This window comes from Gigantopelta aegis, chromosome 10, assembly GCF_016097555.1.
Source record: "Gigantopelta aegis isolate Gae_Host chromosome 10, Gae_host_genome, whole genome shotgun sequence".
NCBI lineage: Eukaryota > Metazoa > Mollusca > Gastropoda > Neomphalida > Peltospiridae > Gigantopelta > Gigantopelta aegis.
Genome location: NC_054708.1, coordinates 16,599,618 through 16,622,875, shown reverse-complemented (window position 1 = coordinate 16,622,875; position 23,258 = coordinate 16,599,618). Strand labels below are relative to the sequence as shown.

Genomic DNA, 23,258 nt, shown 5'->3' with positions numbered 1-23,258 from the left:
TGACATCAGCTCCTGTAAACTACTGCTGCAAAGCGCTTCGTTTTGATGAGCCTGTCTTGTAATAATTTTCTTTTCTTTAGAACTACATGCTTGGTCAGTTCTGTGATGGGACTTGATCAATAGTATTGTAATGGCCACTCCTTGACTGTCCATTAATTAATTGTATACTTTAAAACAGACATTCAACTACAATCAAACTTCGATAACTCGATCTTGAAGGGGACGAGGAAATAGTTCGAGTTTCAGGGAGTTCGAGTTTTCGAAATTAATATATCGTACCGTCACACGTTTTCGATCGACACGCGTTTCTGATCGCTCATTTGTTATTGCAATAGTGCGAGAATGCGCGAGCATTGACGTCACCACAAGAACGAAAACGAACACGGAAGTCACTGCTTTTGTTCCGAGAGCAAAATGCTGCGTGTCAAGTTTCCAATGGTAAGTTTTAACTCAAATATCTACAACCATAGTATATTTTATCAGTTTTCACTAATGTACTTATTTGGTATGAAGAAAATGCTTTACGGAGCAATATCTAGTTATCAAAAAATGTTGTAAACTTGTCGACTACTACATTGACGTCACATCTGTCAAAAGTCACGTGATACACCACGTGATACTCATGCAACGATAAAAATATATGGAAGACAATTTGGGGAAAATCTTATGTTGTTTTTGACGTTACCTTGTTTTGGACATATTTTAATTAAGGGTTTTTCTCATAAGCTAAAATTTGCCACAGTTATGGGCAAATTTAGAATTGATATTCAATAAATTATGTATGTATTTTATATAATTATAAATAAATGTTATATTTAATAAAAATAAAAAAAATTATATTCCTTTAAAAATTATGTACCGTTGATCTAGGAGTTTTATTTGTTAAAAATTTTTTTAAAGGCCGTGATCAACCGACCAAATGTAAGTTACAGACAATACAATCACCAGTCTTTAGAAAATGCATACGAGGCGGTTAAAACTCAGGGAATGCCGATTAAAAAAGCAGCTAGGATTTGTTCAGTGCCATACTCCACCTTGCACGACCGTCTAAGTGGAAAAACGGACATCGATTGTGTTAAGTCAAAACCAGACCCATTGTTGTCTCAAGAAGAGGAGCAAACTTTAGTGACACATGTTGAGTTTATGTCATCTGTGGGCTTTGGGTATACCCGCACTGAAGTCCTTAATATTGCCACAGACCTTGCTGTTCATCTTGGCAAAAGAGAAAAGGGTGAAAAAACATTTTCCCTGCAATGGTTTTATGGGTTTATGAAGCGATGGCCCGAGCTTAGAGTTCAAAAACCACGATCACTTGAAATCATGCGTGCCAAAGCAACATCAAAAGATACCATCAACAAATACTTTGATAGCCTGGAAAAGATTTTAGACAAGTATGATTTACGAAACAGTCCAGAGTCCATCTACAACATCGATGAAAAAGGCATCGTAGAAAATCACAAACCCCCATCTATTGTTGCATCACGTTCCAATGTACCAGTTGCTGTAACAACGAGCAGGTCCAACACTACTACGGTTCTTGCGTGTGGAAATGCCCTTGGTGTTGCCATACCACCGTATTTTGTTTTCAAGGGAAAGCGCATGCGGGAGGAATTGTTAGCAGGTTGTACGGCAGGCACTGCAGGAACCGTTAGTGAAACGGGTTGGTCGAATTCTGATATTTTTCAAAACATCTTAAAGAACATTTTTCAAAGTATGTTCCAGCAGCATCTTCTGACAATCCTGTCTTTATTCTTATGATGGTCACACGATCCAGTAGGCACGAGAGAGGCACATAATATTATTTGTATTACCTGCTCACACATCGCATGTTCTTCAGCCAATGGATGTGGGATGTTTCGGCCCGTTCGAACGCATTTACAATGGCATGAGACATACCTACATACGCGAACATGCAACATCGGGTATTGACAGACATTCCCTTTGTGAGACTGTCTGCAAAGTTTACTGTGTAGCACTCACACCCGCCAACCTGCAGTCATCGTTCAGAAAGACCGGGATTTATCCATTTGATAGAGACGTCATACAGCCTTCAACATTCCTGCCTTCAGCTGTTTTAAGCAACAACATGAAGTCAGAAAATGAATCACAAACCAGGGCAACTGTCAACTGTGAAGACAATTCATCAAAATGCAAGACGTTTTTCACAACTGCAGAAGAAGTGATCACAAGAAAACCAAAACCTACTAAGAAGAGGAAAGTACTCAGTGCTGTGGTCAGTGGTAACGCCATCACGGAAGATTTGGTTTTGGAAGATATCAGGGAACATCAAAAGAACAAACAAAACAAGGAAGGATTGCAGAAAAGAAAATGTACAAAATCAAAGAAAACTGAAGATTCACCAAAACCAAGTACGTCAGGAATTTTTCTCCCATCCAGTGCTAACACAAAACAGCAGCTTGAAGACGAAGACGATACATCGCAGGAATCTGACGACCCTAGCGATCTTTGCTGCAAGTGCAAGAAGAGCCAACCAGACGAATACAAACACTGTGTTTCACTTTGCTTCATTTCGTGGGCACATTGCACCTATCCGGCATGTCAGCATTGGGTACATTTAAAATTTTGCACTCCAGTTAGGGTTGTACGGAGACATTCCGAATTTTGGTGTCCTTGCCATAATGAAATGGAAGAGTAATAATCACTGGAGTAAAAACAAACTGAAAAATATTATGTAAAATATGTTAAACGTTTAGCCTAAATTTTTCTTTATTCTGAAAGTTAAGTAACATTGATTGAAAGTTACAAACATTTTTAAATCAGTTATATAACGTGGAATTAAGTGTAAAATATGACATCAATAGTGCTCCATACAACTCAACAGCGACCGAGAAAATAGCCGACCAACGAAACGATCGAAAACATGTGACGTTACTAAAATACAGAGGAAATTCCTTTACGACAAAGCAAGATGTTTTCTCCAAGGATATTATGGAATTCATTGCGGATTACTGGTGTTTTATGTGGTAAACTATTGTGGCAACAGGTAGGTAAATTATTAAATACTTACAATTTTTTATTTATATTTTATTCATATATTTCGCTTAAACGATCGAAAACACGTGACGCCAGGATATAAGAGTTCAAATTTGAAACTGCATTGCAGCTGGTTGCAGCATTGCAGCTGGTTTATTTAGCTGAATATTGTAAGAAGCGTGCGCTTCGCTGCCTACCTCTGAACTCTAAAAACTATGCATCCCAGTTGAAAGGCGAATTAATATATCAGTCACCTCACCCCATGCCACCCCATCTCATCCCACCCCACCCCAGCTGTTGGCATCTTCGATGCCTGTCGTACATTCATTTTGCGTATATCGTAAAAGTAAGTAAATAAAACAAAAATTATCACCCAGATAATTTTGAAATATATGCTTGGGCATATAGGCTACATGTATTTATTGACAGAAAAAAACAACGAAAAAAGAAGGCATTTACATACATATATATAAATAACAAAAAGTAACGTTGACATATTTTACAGATGTCAAAACATGGCGGAACGTAACTAACAAATAAAACACTGAATGCCGAATAACACTATAAGTACATTTGTTTTACACAAAATTATTTACGCTTCGCACATCTACTTCCTTTCTCCAATCTGGCCACCCACCCTCCATTTCTGGGCCTTATGCAAGATTGCTTGGATGACAAGAAAGCAAAACGTTTTAAAACTGTTCTGGCAAACCCCACATTACTGGGTCCTTCTCCAGATTTCTCGATCTGTGATGTATCAGTTTTTAACATAACTAAATGACTGGTAATTGATAAACATTAACTGATACATAAATAGAAAAGCTAAAGTTTGACAAAATTCACACCTTTGAAAGCAAAAACAAACAGCACTAACAATTATTACAAATGCTCTTTGAAGTTAACCAGACTGTGTCTGTAATTAAGTATTAAGTAGCGAAGCTCTCCACTATGGACGAACAACACGACTCTCAAACATAGGATCATTTCATTCCGCTTAGTCGGCGATCTATTATTCTGTAATTATCACTCTAATCCTTGACAGCCAAGACCACCCAAGACAGGCGCGCTTCGCTTGTTTGACATGATTGACAATTCATTTGTCTTTAAAATACTGTCGGTAACGACAGTTTGATCAATCCACACATGTCAAGTTTTAGAGGTGCATACACTATTAAATCTTTATGGCGGGACCAAAGAATTAGGTCGAGAGATCGAGGTTATCGAGTTTTTGAAGTTTGAGTTTTCGAAGGTTGTTATTACTAGTTTGTATAGCAACTCGGCCGGGACCGTCGCTTCAGATCAAGAGATCGAAGTTTCTGAGAGATCGAAGATGTAGTGATCGAAGTTTGACTGTATATCATAATTATTGTATGGCTTTGCACACATTCCTTTCATAAAACCAGATAGGTGAGATGTTGCTTTCACATCAAAACATCAATTTCAAAATCGGGCATTTAAGTGGAAAACAATATGATGTCACTTACTGACTTTATATACGAGAACAAAAAATGTACCAGTACTTTTTATTGGAAGTTATATATTTACCAGTACAGGCCGTCCGATGACTTAATACTAATGCACCAACTGGTCAATGGTCATGGTATGTGCTTTCTGTCTGTGAGGAAGTGCATATAAAAGATCCCTTGCTTCTAATAGAAATATTTGTGGGTTTCCTCTGATGACTGTGTCAGAATTACCAAACATTTGACATCCAACAGCCGATGATTATTTAATCAATGTGCTCTAGTGATGTCCGTTAAATAAAACAAACTTTAACTTAACTTAGTTAAATGTAGTCATCAATATTTATTTTATTTTAGAGTCAGATTTTTCCATTAGCAGTGGCGGATATTTTATAAGCACATTTCCAGACATGACAGCATATACCACAAACATTTAATTTTCCATCACATTGTTTTATTCTAGCATTTCTAGTTTTACCTGAGATTGATTCATGTTTTCCAAAGCTTCATCAGCAATTACTTTCGTGATGATTTCTTCCCCACAGTAACTTTCAACATGCTGAATGCACCGATCAATGCATGTAGCGTCATCAGAGAAGTAATACAGAGGAATCTCAGAACTTTTATCTTGAACAGATGGTTGGGTAACCTCTCCATGTTTAGGGCCTAGGCCGAAAAAGCCTTAAAAATGAATATATCCACACAGTTAGTAAACAAAAATTAATAGAGTATAGAAACTGATAAAAACAGATTCTAATTCAACACATTTGTAAGAATGAATCTGATTGGATCTCTACTAAAAATATTCAGGTGGTAAAATCACCATTATACGAGTCGCAAATTTTCTGGCACAAATACGTCATAGCTTAGCAAAGAACAGGGTTGTTTTGTAATGATGTCATGAAGATAATTTCTGTAGTGTTCATATTACGTACAGAAGTTGTTAAATACTGAGATGTTTTTATGTCAGAAATAAACATATTATTCTTTATTAGTCATTATCTAATCATAAGGGCTGATTAAATATGTCAAATTACACATCTATGTTAGAGCCGCTAACTGTTCGACCACACATTGTCTGTTAATGGGCTGCCTAATGACGTCTATATGCTTATTCTTACTAAAAATGTGACAATTTCCTATTTAAAATCAACAGTCAGTTTAATTAGTTTTCCGATTTGCAGACGTATATCGGTGGTTTTACAGTCGCAAATTTATTGGTTCTGCTAATGCGTTGCCAATAAAACTAAATTTGCAACAGTAAAACCACCGATGTATGTCCGCAAATCAGAAAACACAGTAGGGTTATCCCCTAAGTATACTGCATGTAGGTATGTACTCATAAGTAGCTCTTATATGGCAAGCTGGCAAGCTGACAAGCTGAAATTACTTGCAAAAAGTAAAACATTAATATAGCCTGGTAACATATATAGAGGATAATAAATGAGTTACAAGCTTTATCAAATTTATATCCCAAGTGAAATAATTTTCAGTTATCAAGAGCTTTAGCATTCATGATTAAAAATAACATACAAACACAAGTCAATTATTTTGATTTCCTTTCACATGTAACCAATGAATATATTCCCACCAGTATGTTCCATCCCTATCATGGATATATATATATATATATATATATATATATATACTCTTCAAAAGAAGAAACGCAAAACCACATTGTCGTAACATTTGGAGAATTGATTTAATTATTGAATGGTGAGTCCGATAATTACCAAATGTTGCAGGATTGTTCACAATTCACTCTAGTCCATTGTGAGTAAGTGATAGGACACACCACCAAGGTCAAGGTCATCTGGAGTCAATACCGGGTGTGGCCTCCGCGTGTGTTGACAACTGCCTGGCACCGCCTGCCCATTGAAGCAACCAGAGTACGGATGACGTCCCGGGGGATGGTGGCCCACTCGGCCTGCAAGGCTGCTGCCAGCTCGGGCAGGGTCTGGGGCTGTGGTTGTCGCTGTCGGAGGCGTCGGTCCAACTCGTCCCATAGATGCTCAATTGGGTTCAAATCCGGTGATGTCGATGGCCAAGGAAGGACATTAATGTTGTTGTTCTGTAGGAAAGCCGTTGTGAGACGTGCTGTGTGAGGCCTGGCGTTGTCATGTTGGAACACTGCGTTGGCGTTGGCCATAACTGGAACGATGTGTGGCCGGAGGATCTGGTCAATGTAGCCCTGTGCATTCAGGTTGCCCTGCACGTGGACCAGGTCAGTTCTGCCAGTGTGTGAGATGGCTGCCCACACCATGACACTACCCCCGCCGAATCTGTCCACTTCCTGCACGCAGTTTGCCGCATAACGTTCACCACGACGCCTATACACGCGACATCTTCCATCATGACGTCGGAGCAGAAATCGGGACTCGTCACTGAACCACACCTGTCTCCATCGCAGTTGAGGCCATTGTCAATGAATCTGGCACCACTGCAGTCGGAGTCGACGGTGTTGTGGTGTTAAGATGACACTTCGAACTGGACGTCCGGCACGAATTCCTACCTCACGTAGGCGGTTCCGTACGGTCTGGTCGGATATCCTGCGCAAACCTGGTATTGCTGTGGCTGTGGAGGTGGCAGTAGTCAATCGTTCCCGAAGGTGGCGTACCCGGATGTAGCGGTCCTGCCCGGGGGTAGTGACCCGTGGTCGACCGGATCTAGGGAGGTCACGTGTTGATCCATGTTGCTGGTAACGGTCCCACAGTCTGGAGATGGTGCTTGGGGACACATGGAATGCCCTGGCAACGGCCGTTCTGGATTCGCCTGCGTCTAGTCGGCCGATGGCATTGTTTCTCTGCGGTTCACTGAGACGTGGCATGTCCTGGATTGTCAACTGTCGGCCAGATACAGAGGCCAGGCAAGCGAACACCCTGCACTTTTATACTGTCGGTGTTCATGTTGCACGTGCAGACAACGCACGTGCAGTGGTGACATGGTTTGCACGTGGCTGCGTTTTTGCGAATATTCACATTTTGGAACTTTATTGTACAGTAGCTGCGTTTTATCGAATGTAACCGTGGGAATGTGTTTGGGACATGCAATGACCGTATATTCACAAAGCATGAACCGGTAGGAAACATAAAATCGGAGTTATAACCCATTTGTACCCTTTTGCGTTTCTTTTTTTGAAGAGTATATATATATATATCAGGGGTGGGGAAAAGCCCTTTTTTCCCGGTCTGGGACCGATTCTCGATCTCTGAGACCAAAATTATTTTTTAAAAACACGCGTTTGCTGGTCCCACTTTTGTCATTCTTGTCGGTCCGAAGCACCTGCCCATTTCTATTATTGGAACAAATTCCTATCGGTCAAGTGGACAGGCCAGCCCAGATATCGGTATCTCGTGCATGATTTAAAATAATAAATAAATAGTGGTCAATATGGTTGGTGTTTCAGACGTTTGTGATTTTAAAGTCTGCCTAAGTATATCGCCAGTCACTGGAGTCGGACCTACACTAGTGTCAATCGACTGCCACTAGGCTAGACATTTGTCAAAGTCGCTGAGTCGGTCAAGAGTTACACAGACATTAACGATAGCACCATTCTTGGTTTAGAGAGCCATCAAGGTATTACACTCCAATTAAAACAAAGGACCCAGAATTTGCAACTGGTTTCAACATCTGTGTTCGGAGCTCTGTCGGGTCGAGTGTCCTAGTCCAAAGCAAGAGGCTTTTGTGCAATACAAACTGCTTAAAATAGCATAAAATATAATGAAATAATCTATAAATGTATTTATTGTTGTCTGTTCAATGTAGTGTATCCAATAATTATAAAGGATTTTAAAATTAACAAAAGGTTTCCACCTTGTTTTTTAACAAGTCGGAGTAAGCAGAACAGCTACCGTATTTGACCGGAAATAAGCCCATGTCTTTGAATAAGCCCCACTCCGTTTTGATAGCATTTAAGAAATTAGGCCCTCATTCGTAAATAAGCCCACCCCCAACTTCGTCACCTTATAAATAACACGAAATTGCAAGTTTGCTCAAAGTTCATTTAAACGGTCATACCTCCTGCAGATAATTAAACAGAAATGTAACACAATATTTTACCACCAGTGAGATTTAGCAGTCTAACAATAACAGTGTGTAACATTGTTTTCAATTTCATGCCTGCAGTATTTCTTTGAAGTATCCAAGCCCAAGTATGAACTAAAAACCAATGTCTATTTTTACCACCACACTGGGTCCACAGTTAATGCTAATTAAGCAAATACCATATTCTGATTGGCTAAGAACAATGACCTTAGATTGACAATTTTTTGTAGTGTAAGCTGGCTGCCTGTGTCAGAAATGTGTATACACTATTGAGTTTGTTGTTAATTGATGTTGTTTTAAGTCTTCTCAGCATTAAATTTTGGATGTAAATAAACCTCACTGGTAAGTAATTGTAACATAGAAGGTGTGTTTCTGATAATTAGATACTAGTAAAAAACCCATAATTTAATTAATAAACAATGATTATTTATTAATAACAAATGGAACACTAATTAATAGATATGCTACTGAACGTTTTTTGTTTTCTTCCTAGTTCATTTAATTATTATTATTTATTTTAATTATTATCATTTTTTTCTCTCAACAAAACTGGCCCCTTGTCTGGGAATAAGCTAAGCTCACAATGAGTTGTCTTGGCCCCCTGAGCTTATTTCCGGTCAAATACGGTACATGTACTGTTATCTCAAGAGCCAGTAGAGGTCAAATTTCATCCAATCAGTGATGACGTTATTACTCTCTTTGTCTAAACATGTGCTAGCTCAGGATGTCAAACGCTTCAACGGTGCGATCTTTTATTAATTGTGAATACTCGTACTTTTTATACATATATGGGAATTAAAATTCAGAACTTTTATTCCTTTTTTATATTATTTATTCTATTATGTAAAATATATACAATTTGTGGGGGTTTTCACTGATCATATGTGATTTTTTTTTTTTTTTTTTTTTTTCATGTTTATCGTTTCGCGTTCATGATTCAAGATAAAACTACAAATATCTATGATTTTTAAAAAACCTCTTTGGCAAATATCGTTAAAAAAAAATAATAATAATAATTAATCCCCCCCCCCCCCCCCCCCCGGTAGTGACGACATCAAGTGGGACCGACTGACAATTTTATTTTCCCCCACCCCTGATATATATATATAATGATGTAATTTTATTCATGTTCAAGATAAATTATAAAATGTTTCCAATAATTTTTCTGCCATTTTCCTCTATAATCACTGGCTCCCAAACTGCTGTTATTGTAACACTGTGTAGGTGTTACAGTGCAAATAGTCACCAGTCTTTTTAGGTGCACCTCACCATTTAAGTTTGCAAATCTTAATAAGTTATAATTTTTTTTTTTTTTCAAACATTACATAATTAAAATTGCAAACAATTTTTTTGGTAAGATATCTACCTGTTACCCACCATTATACTGATACATTTATAAAGAGGGAACTTCACCTTAACCCCAAAACTAACTCTAACCCTAAATCTGACTCGATCTAATTACCCCTAACTCTAACACCTAACCTTAACCCAAACAATAGGGGGAGTAATGGTCCGATATTTTACCCCTATTTTATTTCTCACTTTATTACTAATTTTTTAGCGGGAGTATAATACTATAAGGCTATACATTTTTTGCTTTAAATTTGTTATTTTTTTCTTTATCAGAGATCGATATAAATTGGATATCAATTCATTTTTATTATTCTTTACAGTAGGTACTTTTTGCATATCAGTATTACATTTTTAGACTCTAGATAATCTTTTTTATATATATGTGGGGGTTTACCATATCAGTCAACATTGATACACGAGTACATGTAATAGCCACTATATGGTATTGTGAAATGTTCTTAACAGTTATTTAATAAGATAAATCTTTAAACTGGTATGTGACTGTCACACCTACATGCACTGAACTGTGAACATTCATATTAAATGTAGTTCAAATTAAAACTTCAGTTTCTCTTCATATCATTCTAAGTGAATAAGTATAACTTTTAACAGTGATGTGGAAGTTGAAAATCAGAACAATAAAAACAGGTGAATTTTGTTTTTATTATTTACTTAATTAAGAACAATGTATTAAAAAATAAATTACTAAAATTAATGATATGTTTTAAATATTATTACAGATGCATAAATTCAGTGGCCCCAAAAATTTCCCAATGATGACTAAAATTGCACTAATATATTTTATGCTCGCTAACATTTCCTGATTTACAGTATATGGTATTCCGGTTGTTTTGTGCATATCAGCTCTACTAACTCAACAATGTAGTCTTTCTTCACAGATATATTCTCTTCTCATATCATACAGAACTTACTTCTAGACAGTGTGTTTCTACTGAATTTCATTTAACATACAACAATTAAAAATAAATGATGACCCAAATAGCAATTCTTTTTCAGGTTCGTGATAATTTTACCAATTTTAACTATTTTGGTTTTGTGTTCATGAAAATAAGTTTTAACAAGAGGCCCATGGGGCCTAAATCGCTCATCCGGTATTAAACTAACTATATACCTCTGAAACGTGAACCATAGCAATAATTATTTATCATAATAAATGAACAAATTAATATGTGCATATGAATGAATTATAACCCGAACCAATAAATGATAAACTTTTATCAAAGAATATGCCTTGAACTTTTGTGTGTTGTATTAGGGGGTAACTGAAGGAGTCATGAGAGGATCATTTGTACTAGCTTAATGGCTGAAATCTACATGGTGGAACTTTAGTACAAGTATATACATGTATAAATTGTTTTTTAAATCTTACCAATCAGGGGCTAAAATAGACATATTTGATTCTGAATCATCACAAAGAATAACAACACTTGGTCAGGACTATGAGAGAATTATTTGTACTAAGTTCGGTTGAAATCTGCAAGGTGAAACGTGTCAGCCATATTGGATTTTGAACTGGCCCAATAACACTTGCAGGGCCATGAGAGAATTATATTTGGACCTCTTTTAGTTGAAATCTTACTGGTAAAACTTGAGAAGAAGTAAAAAAAAACGTCTCAGTCAATCAGAGATCAGGACAGTCATTTTGAATTTTGAATCAACATGTAAAGTAACAACGCTTGGTCAGGGCCATGTGAGGATCATTGGACCAAGTTTCGTTGAAACCTGCATAGTGGAACTTGAGAAGTAGAAATTGTCTCAGCCAATCAGAGGCTGTTTCAGTCAATCAGAGATCAGGATAGCCATCTTGAATTTCAAATTGGCCCAGAAAATAACAGGGTCATGAGAGGATAATTTGGATCAAGTTTGGTTAAAACCTTCCTGGTGGAACGAAAAAGTTGAAAATTTGAAATGTTAACGGACCCCGCGCCACAGAATAATCTAAAAATGTAAAACTCTAAAATAATACATTAGATTGAAGACATGTATTCACCTTTGACTGTATCCAAAAATCCAGATTTGCCAGCTGTATTTGCAAGTGCTTTTTTAATTGTGTTGGTGAACGACTGAAGCATGTCAGGTTGAAATATGATGATTCGGACATCACAAATTGAAGGGTCAATCATCTGGTGATTATTAATTGCAGCCACAAAGGATTCAGCCACATCATCAACTGAACCGACAGCTATACCTGTTAAAACATACATATACCCGGATCTAATGAGCATGTTTATTTGTATGAATATTAAACAATAAACAAAAAATATTTAAACTGTTTGATACTAGATGAGCAAAACATTCTAATTTTTATTTTTATTTAAGTGTTCAAAGTTAATTATAAAATAAAAATAATTAAGTACACAATATCATGAAAAAAGAAAAAAAGTTTGTTTTGTATAACAACACCACTAGAGCACAATAATTTATTAATGATCGACTACTGAATGTCAAACATTTATTTGGTAGGGGTTGTCCACATACAATGTAGTATGTTTATGAGTGGGGATGGGTTCTAGTTCAATGCATAAAAAGTGCATACAGAAGGAGGAGGCCAAGATAGATATATTTCATCTAATCTAATTTAGTACATTTTGGTCAGAGGTTGATTTTTCACTATTGTTTAGAACATAGAAAAGAAATTTTTGAGGATCGTTTGTAGGAATATATTGAGTAATTTATGTCAAATACACATCACAAAGTGAACATGGGGAAAAAAAGGCTGGTCAAAACTTTAGCCATTGCAAATTTTATTGGCTACTTTCAGTAAAAATGGAGAAAACTTGAGGTGTTTTCTCTTTTATAGATATATCACCTGTCATCAAACTAGTGCATATTCCCCTAAGGATAGTAGTCTAGTTCAAACATCCCAACAGCCAATGGAATGGCCTAAAATTCTTCTACTACATATCCCTTTCTGTTCTGGTCATGTGACTGTAACTTTCTTCTTTTCCCTGAGTGAATCGCAAGGAGAACTGGAAGCGAGGAGGCCAGGAAGGTATGAACCCATGATGACACGTGATGTATTTATAAAAGAGAAAACGCCTCAAATTTTTTCCATTTCTTTTCAACATCACCTGTCTTCAAACTAGTGTAGCATTCAACAGATGGTGGCCAGTTCCATACTTCGAAGATGCACACATCTTCTTCCCATGGACTGGCAGGAAGCTGACACAGAGGAAGAATAGGCCAGCCATGGTTAGCCCATCTCCCATGGGATGCCCGGAACAGACCATAACCATGATGTTAGTAATAACAGCAGTGATAGTGGCATCCATCAGCAGAGTGGAGGAGCGATCTCGCAGTTATGTATAAAATCGCGATATTGTCATGCAACAAAAGGGTTCTGACAGGGTGGGTAAGCAGGTTTTCGATAACACCTCAGTTAATCCTTGTGTTAGTAACAGCATCAACAATTTATTGGTGCATCCATCAGAACACTGAACTAAAACATCCCCCTGTTTTTTTCTTTTTCGTCATCTGCTAGCTCAATTAGGTGAAAACATGTCACCAATGTGCAGTGCATTTTGACTGATGTTATCCTGCCAAAAGTCCTGTCACCAACCAGTGCGTTAACTTCAAAATGGTGCAACAAACAATTGTCAAAGTCAAGTCCTCACCTGTCAATTCTGTGGACATTTCGGGGTGCAGACCAGGAATCCAACAGACATCAGGGACGACAAAGACGACCAGTGTTAACCAAAGCTTGTGCTGCAACCACAGGACCCAGATGATGGAATCCCTCAACATCTTCGGTGGATATATCACGCAGATAGTAGTTGGCGAACATCCAGTCAGTGGCCAAAAAAAACCCTGCTAAGATACTGTTGATAGGTGTATTGCAGTGCAGTGACATGGTGGTGGCAGGTGCACATAGTTCATGCGGGTTAGATGCTGACGGTGGAAGTAATCCCTCAGCTTGGTAAGAGCACAGGATCGTAGACCGAATACAGGTACATGCTGTTTTCTTTTCTTAGTGATGTACTTCCAAGTGGCTCTGGTTACATGAGAGGAACAGTTGCTTTCGATGCTTACAGAAAGGCTTAGTTCTCTCGATGTAATGCTTGAGGGCTTGGACAGGACATAATGACAAGTCCTCTGCATTGTGAGGACAAACGATGGAAGAGAGTGCTTGAACAGTATAGATGCGTGGCACTTGATCAGGAAGCTGGTTCTTGGCTAAAAAGTTCATTAGGAGTCCCAGTGTGATGGAGGTGTTGTCTCTCTGAAACTGCACCATGTCCACATCTAGTGCATGTATCTCTGACACTCTTGCCACTGTAGCAAAGCCCAGCAGGAACACCGTCTTCCTTGTCAAAACCTCTAAGGACGTCTCAGCTACAGGCTTTAAACAAGGCCATCAGAACAAGATTTAGGTCCCATTTTGGTGGACAAAAACGTTGAACCTGATCTTCATGCTTCAAACCCTTTATCATAGCGTGGATCTCAGGAACCACTGCCAACTTGGAACTGGTGGCCGAGTCATGAACAGTTGCGATGACTGAGACGTAGCCGGCAATGGTAGAACCCTTGAGTTTCAACATGGACCGGACATACAGCACGGCAAAAAGTCTGCTAACTTCTCCACATGAATAGCCTGAGGTCTCAGCTTCTGCCTGATGTATCAGTGAAAGCACAGCCAAGGGACATTATATGCAGCCTAGTGTGCCTTCAGTATTGCCGCCATGGTCTTGGAAGAAAACCCTTTCTTCAAACCATCAGAGATAAGGTCCATGTGTATAGCTAGAACAAGTGTGGATTTGGATGGTGCAGTCTCGATGTGGAATGAAGCAGGAGGCGATCCCAATCGGGTAGTGGTAAAGGATCTGGAGGTCTCAGCTCCTGCCTGATGTATCAGTGAAAGCACAGCCAAGGGACATTATATGCAGCCTAGTGTGCCTTCAGTATTGCCGCCATGGTCTTGGAAGAAAACCCTTTCTTCAAACAATCAGAGATAAGGTCCATGTGTATAGCTGGAACAAGTGTGGATTTGGATGGTGCAGTCTCGATGTGGAATGAAGCAGGAGGCGATCCCAATCGGGTAGTGGTAAAGGATCTGGATCTGTGAGACGTATGAGACATAGGAGGTCAGGATACCAAACTCTGCTGGCCACATCGGAGCAATGAGGAGTAGTGAACAGCAAAACTCTTGAAACTGCTGGAGCACTCATGGAAGCAGTACTGGTGGAGGGAATGCATAAGCATCCAGACTGTCCCAATTGAGAGCCAGTGTGTCAAGATTGAGAGCTTTCCAATCTGGAACCAGTGAGAGGTACAACCTCAGCTGACAATTGAAGCGTGTCATGAACAGCTCAACGTTTGGTGTCCAAAGACTGTAGGCCACCGATTTTATCTAATTTCTTTTTGACCACCCGATCTAATCTAGCGACCAAATTTAACAGTAGAATTTTCTTTATTAATTATATTAGAGATGCGCATCAAAATTTTAAAGGCCCACTGTTTAATTTTTCGATGTAAATTTAAAAATTGTCCGCTAATTTTGGTCCCGGGACAAGCCCCTGGCTATCCAGAGACAGGCCCTGGGACGGACATGCTCGAAACTCTAGTGGTATATGAGCATGTAAAAATTATTCGCACTTGCACACAAAGACTGTGGCACACCCACTAGAAGGTTTCTGGGTTGAGCATACACTCTGTGGTTTGCGGAGCGGACGGTCGTAACAACGTGTCTACCAAAACATTCAAGAGACCCAACAGGCTCTGCCAAAAGTGGAATATCACAGGTTCTGCCAGGACTGTGAAGACCGCAGGTCTGTATGCACTCCAATGAACTGAGACTTTTCTAGGTTGACAATCCAGCAGAAGCAGTGCAAGAACTGAAGTATGAAGTCGACGTGAACTGCTAACTTCATCTTGCTCTGGCACTTCATGGGACAGTAGTCCTGGTAAGAGTAGAAGAATATACCTTGGCCATGGATGAATCTGGATATCGGGGCCTTATCCGGGTGAACAACCGAGAAGCCACTGAGATACCGAAGGGCAGGGCCATCCACTCATAGTGATGATCTGGGTGGATTGGCACATGTAGGTATGCATCCTTGAAGATCAGAGATGCCAGCCAGTCGTCCGGTTGTATGACAGTCCTCACATCGCAGACAGTAAACATCTTAAACTTCTGTGGTGGTTGAAGGTGATGTTTGTTGAAGTACGCCAGATTGTGGGTCATTCTCAGGTCGCTCGAGTCTTTTTTCAGAACGAGAAAGATGTCTGAGTAAAACCTCAGCGTGACATGGTACAACTTCCCATGGGGTTGACTTTCAGTTCTGGTAGGCTTGCGGTCAGTGCTACTCCTCCGAAAAGGCTGCCGCTTGAAGGGCATATTCTTCCATCTGTTATATTGGCTTGCTGTAAAGGTATTTTTTCTTTTCAAAGACTCCAAAGTAGAGATCAGTTGCAGTGCCTTCACTGTAGCCGTCAACTGCTGAGCCTTCTCGTTCTTTGTGACCATGTTGGTAATCTTTCTGGCGAAGAGCTTGTAGGACAACCAGGGTTGTGACAGTCACTTTTTCTTGTGGCCTTCATCCAGCATGGACTGCTTAAGACATGCCTTGTGTTGTTGTTGTGTGAGGATGGTGGACATAGAAGTGATAATCATATATGCAATCATCTTGGTCGACTGCTTCAAGATGCATCTTGGTCACATCCTTCACCTGCTAAGTCAAGGCCACCAGAAACACATCTAGATATGATAAGATATACAAGAGACCTCACTGAGGTGTCCATCGCCGTGAAAGTCTGTTCCGGAACTTCAACTGTTGAGGGGTGACTTTCAAGACATTCTAAGTCACTGTTGAGTTGGGAATCGTTATCAGGAAAGTCCCGTAGGAGTCGGGCACAAGAGTGTCGATACCTGACGCAGGAAGGCCGAGGTGACACAGACCGTGGGAGGGCCCTGGCGGGACCCTATCAGATCCCCAAAACATCTGGTTATCTACATTTCGGGACCAGTGACAGTGATTAGATCTAGCCGAGGATGGCCATGGGGACCAGCTATGATCACGACTGATGGCCAGTTGAAGGCTTCCTGTGAACTTGAGATGAAGTCCAAGGCTTTCTTGAAGTTGCTGGCGGAACCCTGTGGACTGTGGGAGCCGTCTCGCTGATAGGCTTGGTTGCAGCAGGTGCCATAGCAGAAACCATAGGTGGTAGCTGGTCAGCTGCAGAGATAGTAGCCGATGGACAAGTGGGAACCTATACCTATGGACCGGCAACCATGGCGACAGTTATTGCTGCAAAAGTTATCCTGCAGCATACTGGGCAAAATCAACATCAGGATTTCTGTGACCGCGATGGAAGGCTGGAGCCCTCACTGACTCTGTCTTCTTAGTCTACTGGGCTATGACCCAGAAGTAGTTGTTAAAACTCCATAGGACCCAATGGAAGGCACAGGAGACATCTCGCGTCCATGTCGCATGGCGGTCAGCAGCCTGGACAAACATCATGCGGGTCTCCTCCCGCCATAAATTTCTTCCATTTAATGCAAGAACATACAACTCAAATTGAACTAGTGTCTGACATATTAAGCTATATCTGTAACGATAAAGCAAATACATGAGTCTGTACAATTCTGGTAAACAAGAAGCTGCTATTTTAAAAATGGCAACTGAACAATGTTGAATGGCAAGCTGGACAATTAATAAATTTTGAAAGAACACTTTAAATAAAGTGATTGCAACCAAAATAATTGTACAACAATAATGTAACAACATTTAGAAATGTTCTACAGACATTAAAGTCAAATAAACCAAGTAAAAAGGATATATGGCTCAGATTTAGATGGAACGAAAAACAAAGATGTTCGAAACCATAAGAGCAAAGGAAAAAGAAGGAAGTTATAATCACGTAACAGGAACAGGAAGGGGTGTGCAGCAGAAGAATTTTAGGCCATCCCATTTGCTGTTGGGATGTTTGAACCAGACTACTATCCTTAGGGGAATATGCACTAGTTTGAGGAAAGGTGACGTTGAAAACAAATCGGCAATGTATAATGTTTTGTTTTTCTTACAATTACATATAGGACAATAAGATGAAAATGCACAACCCTTTTCACAAGACAAGACCATCAATTTGAAGTCACATAAAAAATACTGCTTTTGATAAATTGTGGAAGTATCCCATATAAAGTCAGGTTCTTGTATCAATAAGGTGCTAAATTCACGTGTTTTCCTTTATTGATTCATAAAATAGTTGTATCCAAAATCAATAATAACGGTGTCGCTTCGAATGATCAGATACTTAATTAACACTTAATTATTATCAATGAATAGGTATTCCTCAAGTTATTCACCATTTATCTGCTACTGTACTGTCACTGTTTTACAAAGTGGCACACAAGCTGCTTTACTGATTTGTGAAATAGCCGCACTGAAAACCAACACAATGAGCCTTTTATTTTATAATGGATGAAAGTTTGTTGACACCAACAGGCTGTCGTTTAAACCAGGGGTGGTTGCCAGGTGGTGTCATGGGGATGAAAAGTTTCTTGGTCAAAGCTGAGAATACAGTTTTAAACAGTTTTACGGGACAGCACTCATCATTTGTAGCCCAAATATTTGGAGATAGTTAACAAACATTTCAAGTATTTTCACCAATGCAGGTTTTTGTTTGTGGATTTGTTTCATTACAGGATTGTCTGTGAAAACGGTTTGTCACAATGTGATGAACGGAAATGTTATTACACGCTCTCTCATAGGTGGGTGATGCAATACCTATGGTACAATAAACTGACTCCTACCTGTACCAAGAGCTGGAAAAGCTATTGATGTCAAACCAGGCATATTCTCTGCTGCTGATAAACACTTGGAGATAACCTTTTTCCAATCATTGAAATATGCATGTGATGTGTTTACATGCACAATAGCTTTACACTCAAGACCTTCTGCACCAGTTGAAATAATCCCATTGTTTTTCATTTTGTTCACTGAATAATGAAGGAATCAATGGAGTAGCAAAAAAAAAAATTCATAGCATCAGACATTTTGTTTCATACATCAATATACATGGAACATGTTAGGAATAAAAATTATTTTGTGTGGAATTAAACCATCAATTTAGTTTAAAGAGAGAAAGACAAGGACACCACTTTAATTGCCATAACGGAAATGTGAAATCAGTCATTTGGGCACTTTGTGTAGATGGTTATCTCTCTTGCATCATCACTGACACAAGATTCCAAAGTGAAATTTGTCATTTTGAACCTACATTTTTCAATATGGCACTAAGAAAACTTGCAACAGGGTTCATAGCCTTAAAAACCAAACAAATTCAAAGACTTTTACCTATCTTTTCAAAGACTTTTACACAGCGGTCAAAAACAATAGAATGCAATAAAAATACCAAATCAATTTGTTTACATTGCTGTCCATGGCAACAAATTGTTGTTGTTTTTACATATATCATGACAGGTTAAACCTTGTAACTGGAAAATATCAAGTGCATGCAGCTGTTAAAGATGTCATCATTGCTTTGGCTATGATTTGTGAGAATTTAAAGACTTTTAAAGACTTTTATTACAATCCAGACTTTCAAAGACCAAAAAATACTTTTTTCAAATTCAAAGACTTTCAAGGAATTTAAAGACCGCTACAAACCCTGTGCGACTAACATAACACTATTCTGTTGTGTCTAATAGTTTTAGGAGATATCATTTTAAGTCTAACTACCCTAATAAAAATGTACACAAGAAGTTAATATTTAAAAACAAAACACACAAAAAACCCAACCCTACATCACGATTGTTGCTGTCATTGTTTATAACACTTTCACCAACTTTATTTTCACTTTCTCTTGACAACAAGTAATCCAAAAGTCATCTTTTTAAGTTCTTATCATCAATCACTGTTGACGAATATATTGTTTATTATCCACATGGTTCAACATATCTGAGTTAATAAAAACCATACGAAGCACACATACGTAATAGCATAATTATGCAGAGTTTGACAAATCCGCTAACTCGACGGCCAGGGCTAGTGCTTTTTAACACGGGCTAGTGACAAGAAGTTTCTACATCGACAATTACCACAATACACACGATACAGACTGTTTTCTTTTCGTTTCATGAACAGGAAACAACCTTAATAAAATGCGTGTTTTGAGTGGTTGTACAAGTCACGTGTTAGTAAAATCTCCCAAATGTCAACAAGGTAACAAAGGTGTGAATGGCCCGTCCCAATTAATTAACAGGCTAGTATAACTGAAGTACAACCCCATTCATGTGTAGAATTACTGTGTTGGTCTTATTTATCTATTGTCTTCTAATTTAATGCCTCGCTTACTTGCGAAAATGGGACAATGGTTTAGGATCAAACTTGAAAAACTAAATTATTAATTTATTTATGAAACTTCATTCATCTGTACAGGTCGAGATAAACTTTCACTAAATAATACTTATACAAAAAAATAAAAATAAATGTACATAAAAAGGAGAAGAAAACAGGTCAACCGTTTTTTTAGGTATTATATAGTGGTTGGGTTCCTTGTTTTTCAGCACTATATAAAGTGTGTTGTAACTGATCAGAAATTTGGGCTAGTGCTTTATTTTGGTAGGCTAGTGGAATTTACAAACCCACTAGCCACAGCCCTGTGACTATAGTGACTTTTAAAAAAAATTGTCATACCCTGAATTATGGGAAGGAACGTCATAACATTACTTCCCCAGTCCTAGCTCAGACTGTGCATGTCAAATAAGATGTCATTTTATCATTGTGGTTACATAACTGAATTTATTTTGTTTAGCTTTAAATACACCTGTAGTATTGCTTGTGTAAACTTCATTTATACTTTTTCGAGTAAGAATGCAAACGTTCATTCACTATTATTTGAATCAGGTGATTTTTTAAATGACGTCATTTTTTTAAAATGACGTCATTTTGATAAGCGAAACCATTTCCTCTAGCTGCTGCTGTGTGCATTTTTATGGATCATTTAAGAATGGACTACAATAATTTTTTGGTTAATGCAAATATGAACAGAAAAAACGATGTGCACACTGTAAGACTCTGCATAGAGTCATACAAAAGTGTGCACATCAGGGTTTTTCGGTTCATACTTGCAAGAACCAAAAAATAATTGCGGTCAAATCTTATAATTAAATTTATATGCATACTTTAACAATACATAACTGAATTTATTTGGTTTAGCTTTAAGTACGCCTGTGGTATTGCTTGTGTAAACTTCACTGATACTTATATCGCGTAAAATGCAAACTTTCATTTTTTGTAAATGACGTCATTTGGTAAATGACATTTTGATAAGAGACGCCATTTCCTCTAGCTGTTGTGCATTTTTACGGATCATTTAGTTATATTGGAAGGAATTATCCTATTCGTGTGTAGTTTAAATTTTATGAAAGTGAATGAAGGGAACATGTTTAACATTTATGCTGTCGGTGAAACCGTTTAATTTTTGCCAACAGCTGTAGAACATTGCTTACAATGGTAGGTGTGGCTTAAATTTCTTCGGTTCATTGAGATATGAATAAAAAAAAAGTAAGCACCTCTGGACCAATCAGATTGCCGTAAAGTGTATAGACGCAAAGAAAATTTAATTATATATCCATACACTGTAAATGACTAATAAATAAATGAAAACAAAAATATAGCATATACGTTTGGTTCTTGTGCCTAATGTGAATGCGTGAGATTTTTAATTTTATAGTAGTGTCATATATTTCCGGTTTGACGGAAATGGCAGAATTAAATCTCATGGAAATTTAAAATATTTATGGTCCATTTTTGTGCACTTTTTGGCGAAGTATGGATGCTTTTGTACATTTATTTTACATTTATTACAACCATCACAAGTGAAAAGCAATTTTTAAGAGGGTTTTGGCGTTTCATTGTACTGAACACTGTCAATAACCTGTAAAGTACTGTAAACTACCGATCAACAAATTTTTTTACGGGTAATCGATAGATATTTTTAAAAGAATTTTTTTTTCTATTGCAATGGTTTGTATAATGTGCACCCCCATTTTTAACCTGTATTATCTGAAAAAAGTGTGCGTAATACATGGGAAAATATGGTAAGTAAATGTGGTTTTATCTATGTTTTGACTAATCTACACCAACATTAACTGATCTCAAATATTATAAAAATTATAGTGATGCACATATGAACATCATTTTATATATTTATAAAAAAAAAAATTGAAAATATGTGAGTAAAAGTTAAAAATGTGTACCCCCTCAACATGGGTTTTTTTTTATCAAAAATTAATCCAACAGTCAGAAGGTTAATGCTAGCCAAAGTGTCAATGGGCAGTTGTGACAGCTTTTTAAAGACTTTACAAGTATGTCTCTGTTCTGTAATTAAAAGCATACAGTTCAACTGACCTTTCTTGTCACATTCATCCTTTAGTCTCTGTCCACATGCTCTTGCTATTGCTTGGGAGACACCACCTTCAAATAAAGAAATGATTGTTTAATAACAGCTCAGCACATTGTTTAAGCAACAGCTTTTAGGTCTCTTTATATCTTAAGGTAAAAGTAACACATGCATCTTGAAAACAATCTACTGCTGTCACATACCGGTAACTACTCTTACTATCCGCCACATTAAGAAAAACAGTTTATTCATCTGGAGTCCAATTTGATTCACCTTCTTTATCATCAGTAACTTTCTTTTTTCTCTTAGTTTATCATTTAGATGTTTAGCTTTCAGTTGTAACATACTATCGTATTTGACCAGAAATTAGCCCATGTCTTTGAATAAGCCCCCCTCCGTTTTGACAGCATTTAAGAAATTAGGCCCTGATTCATAAATAAGCCCACCCCCAACTTCGTCACCTTATAAATAACACGAAACTGCAAGTTTGCTCAAAGTTCATTTAAAAGGTCATACCTCTTGCAGATAATTAAACACAAAGATAACACAATATTTTACCACCAGTGAGAAAGAAAGAAAGAAATGTATTATTTAACGACGCACTCAACACATTTTATTTACGGTTATATGGTGTCAGACATATGGTTAAGGACCACAGATTTTGTGAGGAAACCCGCTGTCGCCACTACATATGGGCTACTCTTTCCGATTAGCAGCAAGGTATCTTTTACTTGTGCTTCCCACAGGCAGGATAGCACAAACCATGGCCTTTGTTGAACCAGTTATGGATCACTGGTCGGTGCAAGTGGTTTACACCTACCCATTGAGCCTTGCGGAGCACTCACTCAGGGTTTGGATTTGGTGCAGTCTAACAGTAACAGTGTGTAACATTGTTTTCAATTACATGCCTGCAGTATTTCTTTGAAGTACCCAAGCCCAAGTCTGAACTAAAACCAATGTCTATTTTTACCACCACACTGGGTCTGCAGTTAATGCTAATACCTTATTCTGATTGGCTAAGAACAATTACCTAGATTGACA

The 23,258-nt window shown here is 38.1% G+C and overlaps 2 protein-coding genes across 2 annotated transcripts in view; one reads left to right on the top strand and one right to left on the bottom strand.

The window, feature by feature from the left end:
* Positions 1–414: 414 nt before the first annotated feature.
* Positions 415–4,126, top strand: LOC121383507. The gene is made up of 4 exons (XM_041513579.1): positions 415–438; positions 901–1,647; positions 1,778–2,263; positions 4,037–4,126. The coding sequence occupies exons 1-4, from the start codon at positions 415–417 to the stop codon at positions 4,124–4,126; spliced, it is 1,347 nt and encodes a 448-aa protein (XP_041369513.1).
* A 785-nt stretch (positions 4,127–4,911) lies between these two features.
* The window catches only part of LOC121383506 (protein mono-ADP-ribosyltransferase PARP14-like), a 41,820-nt gene continuing 23,473 nt past the window's right edge, over positions 4,912–23,258 (bottom strand). The window contains exons 4-7 of the mRNA XM_041513578.1: positions 22,226–22,291; positions 18,625–18,810; positions 11,866–12,063; positions 4,912–5,138 (exon numbers count right to left, since the gene is read on the bottom strand). Of these exons, the coding sequence (XP_041369512.1) occupies positions 4,912–5,138; positions 11,866–12,063; positions 18,625–18,810; positions 22,226–22,291 (677 nt within the window). The remainder of the gene's footprint in view (positions 5,139–11,865; positions 12,064–18,624; positions 18,811–22,225; positions 22,292–23,258) is intronic.

Coding starts and splice junctions, on each gene's coding strand:
- LOC121383507 (XM_041513579.1), top strand. CDS start 415: ATGCTGCGTGTCAAGTTTCCAATG. Junction 439..900: donor TGCGTGTCAAGTTTCCAATG/GTAAGTTTTAAC, acceptor ATTTTTTTAAAG/GCCGTGATCAACCGACCAAA. Junction 1,648..1,777: donor CGGCAGGCACTGCAGGAACC/GTTAGTGAAACG, acceptor ACGATCCAGTAG/GCACGAGAGAGGCACATAAT.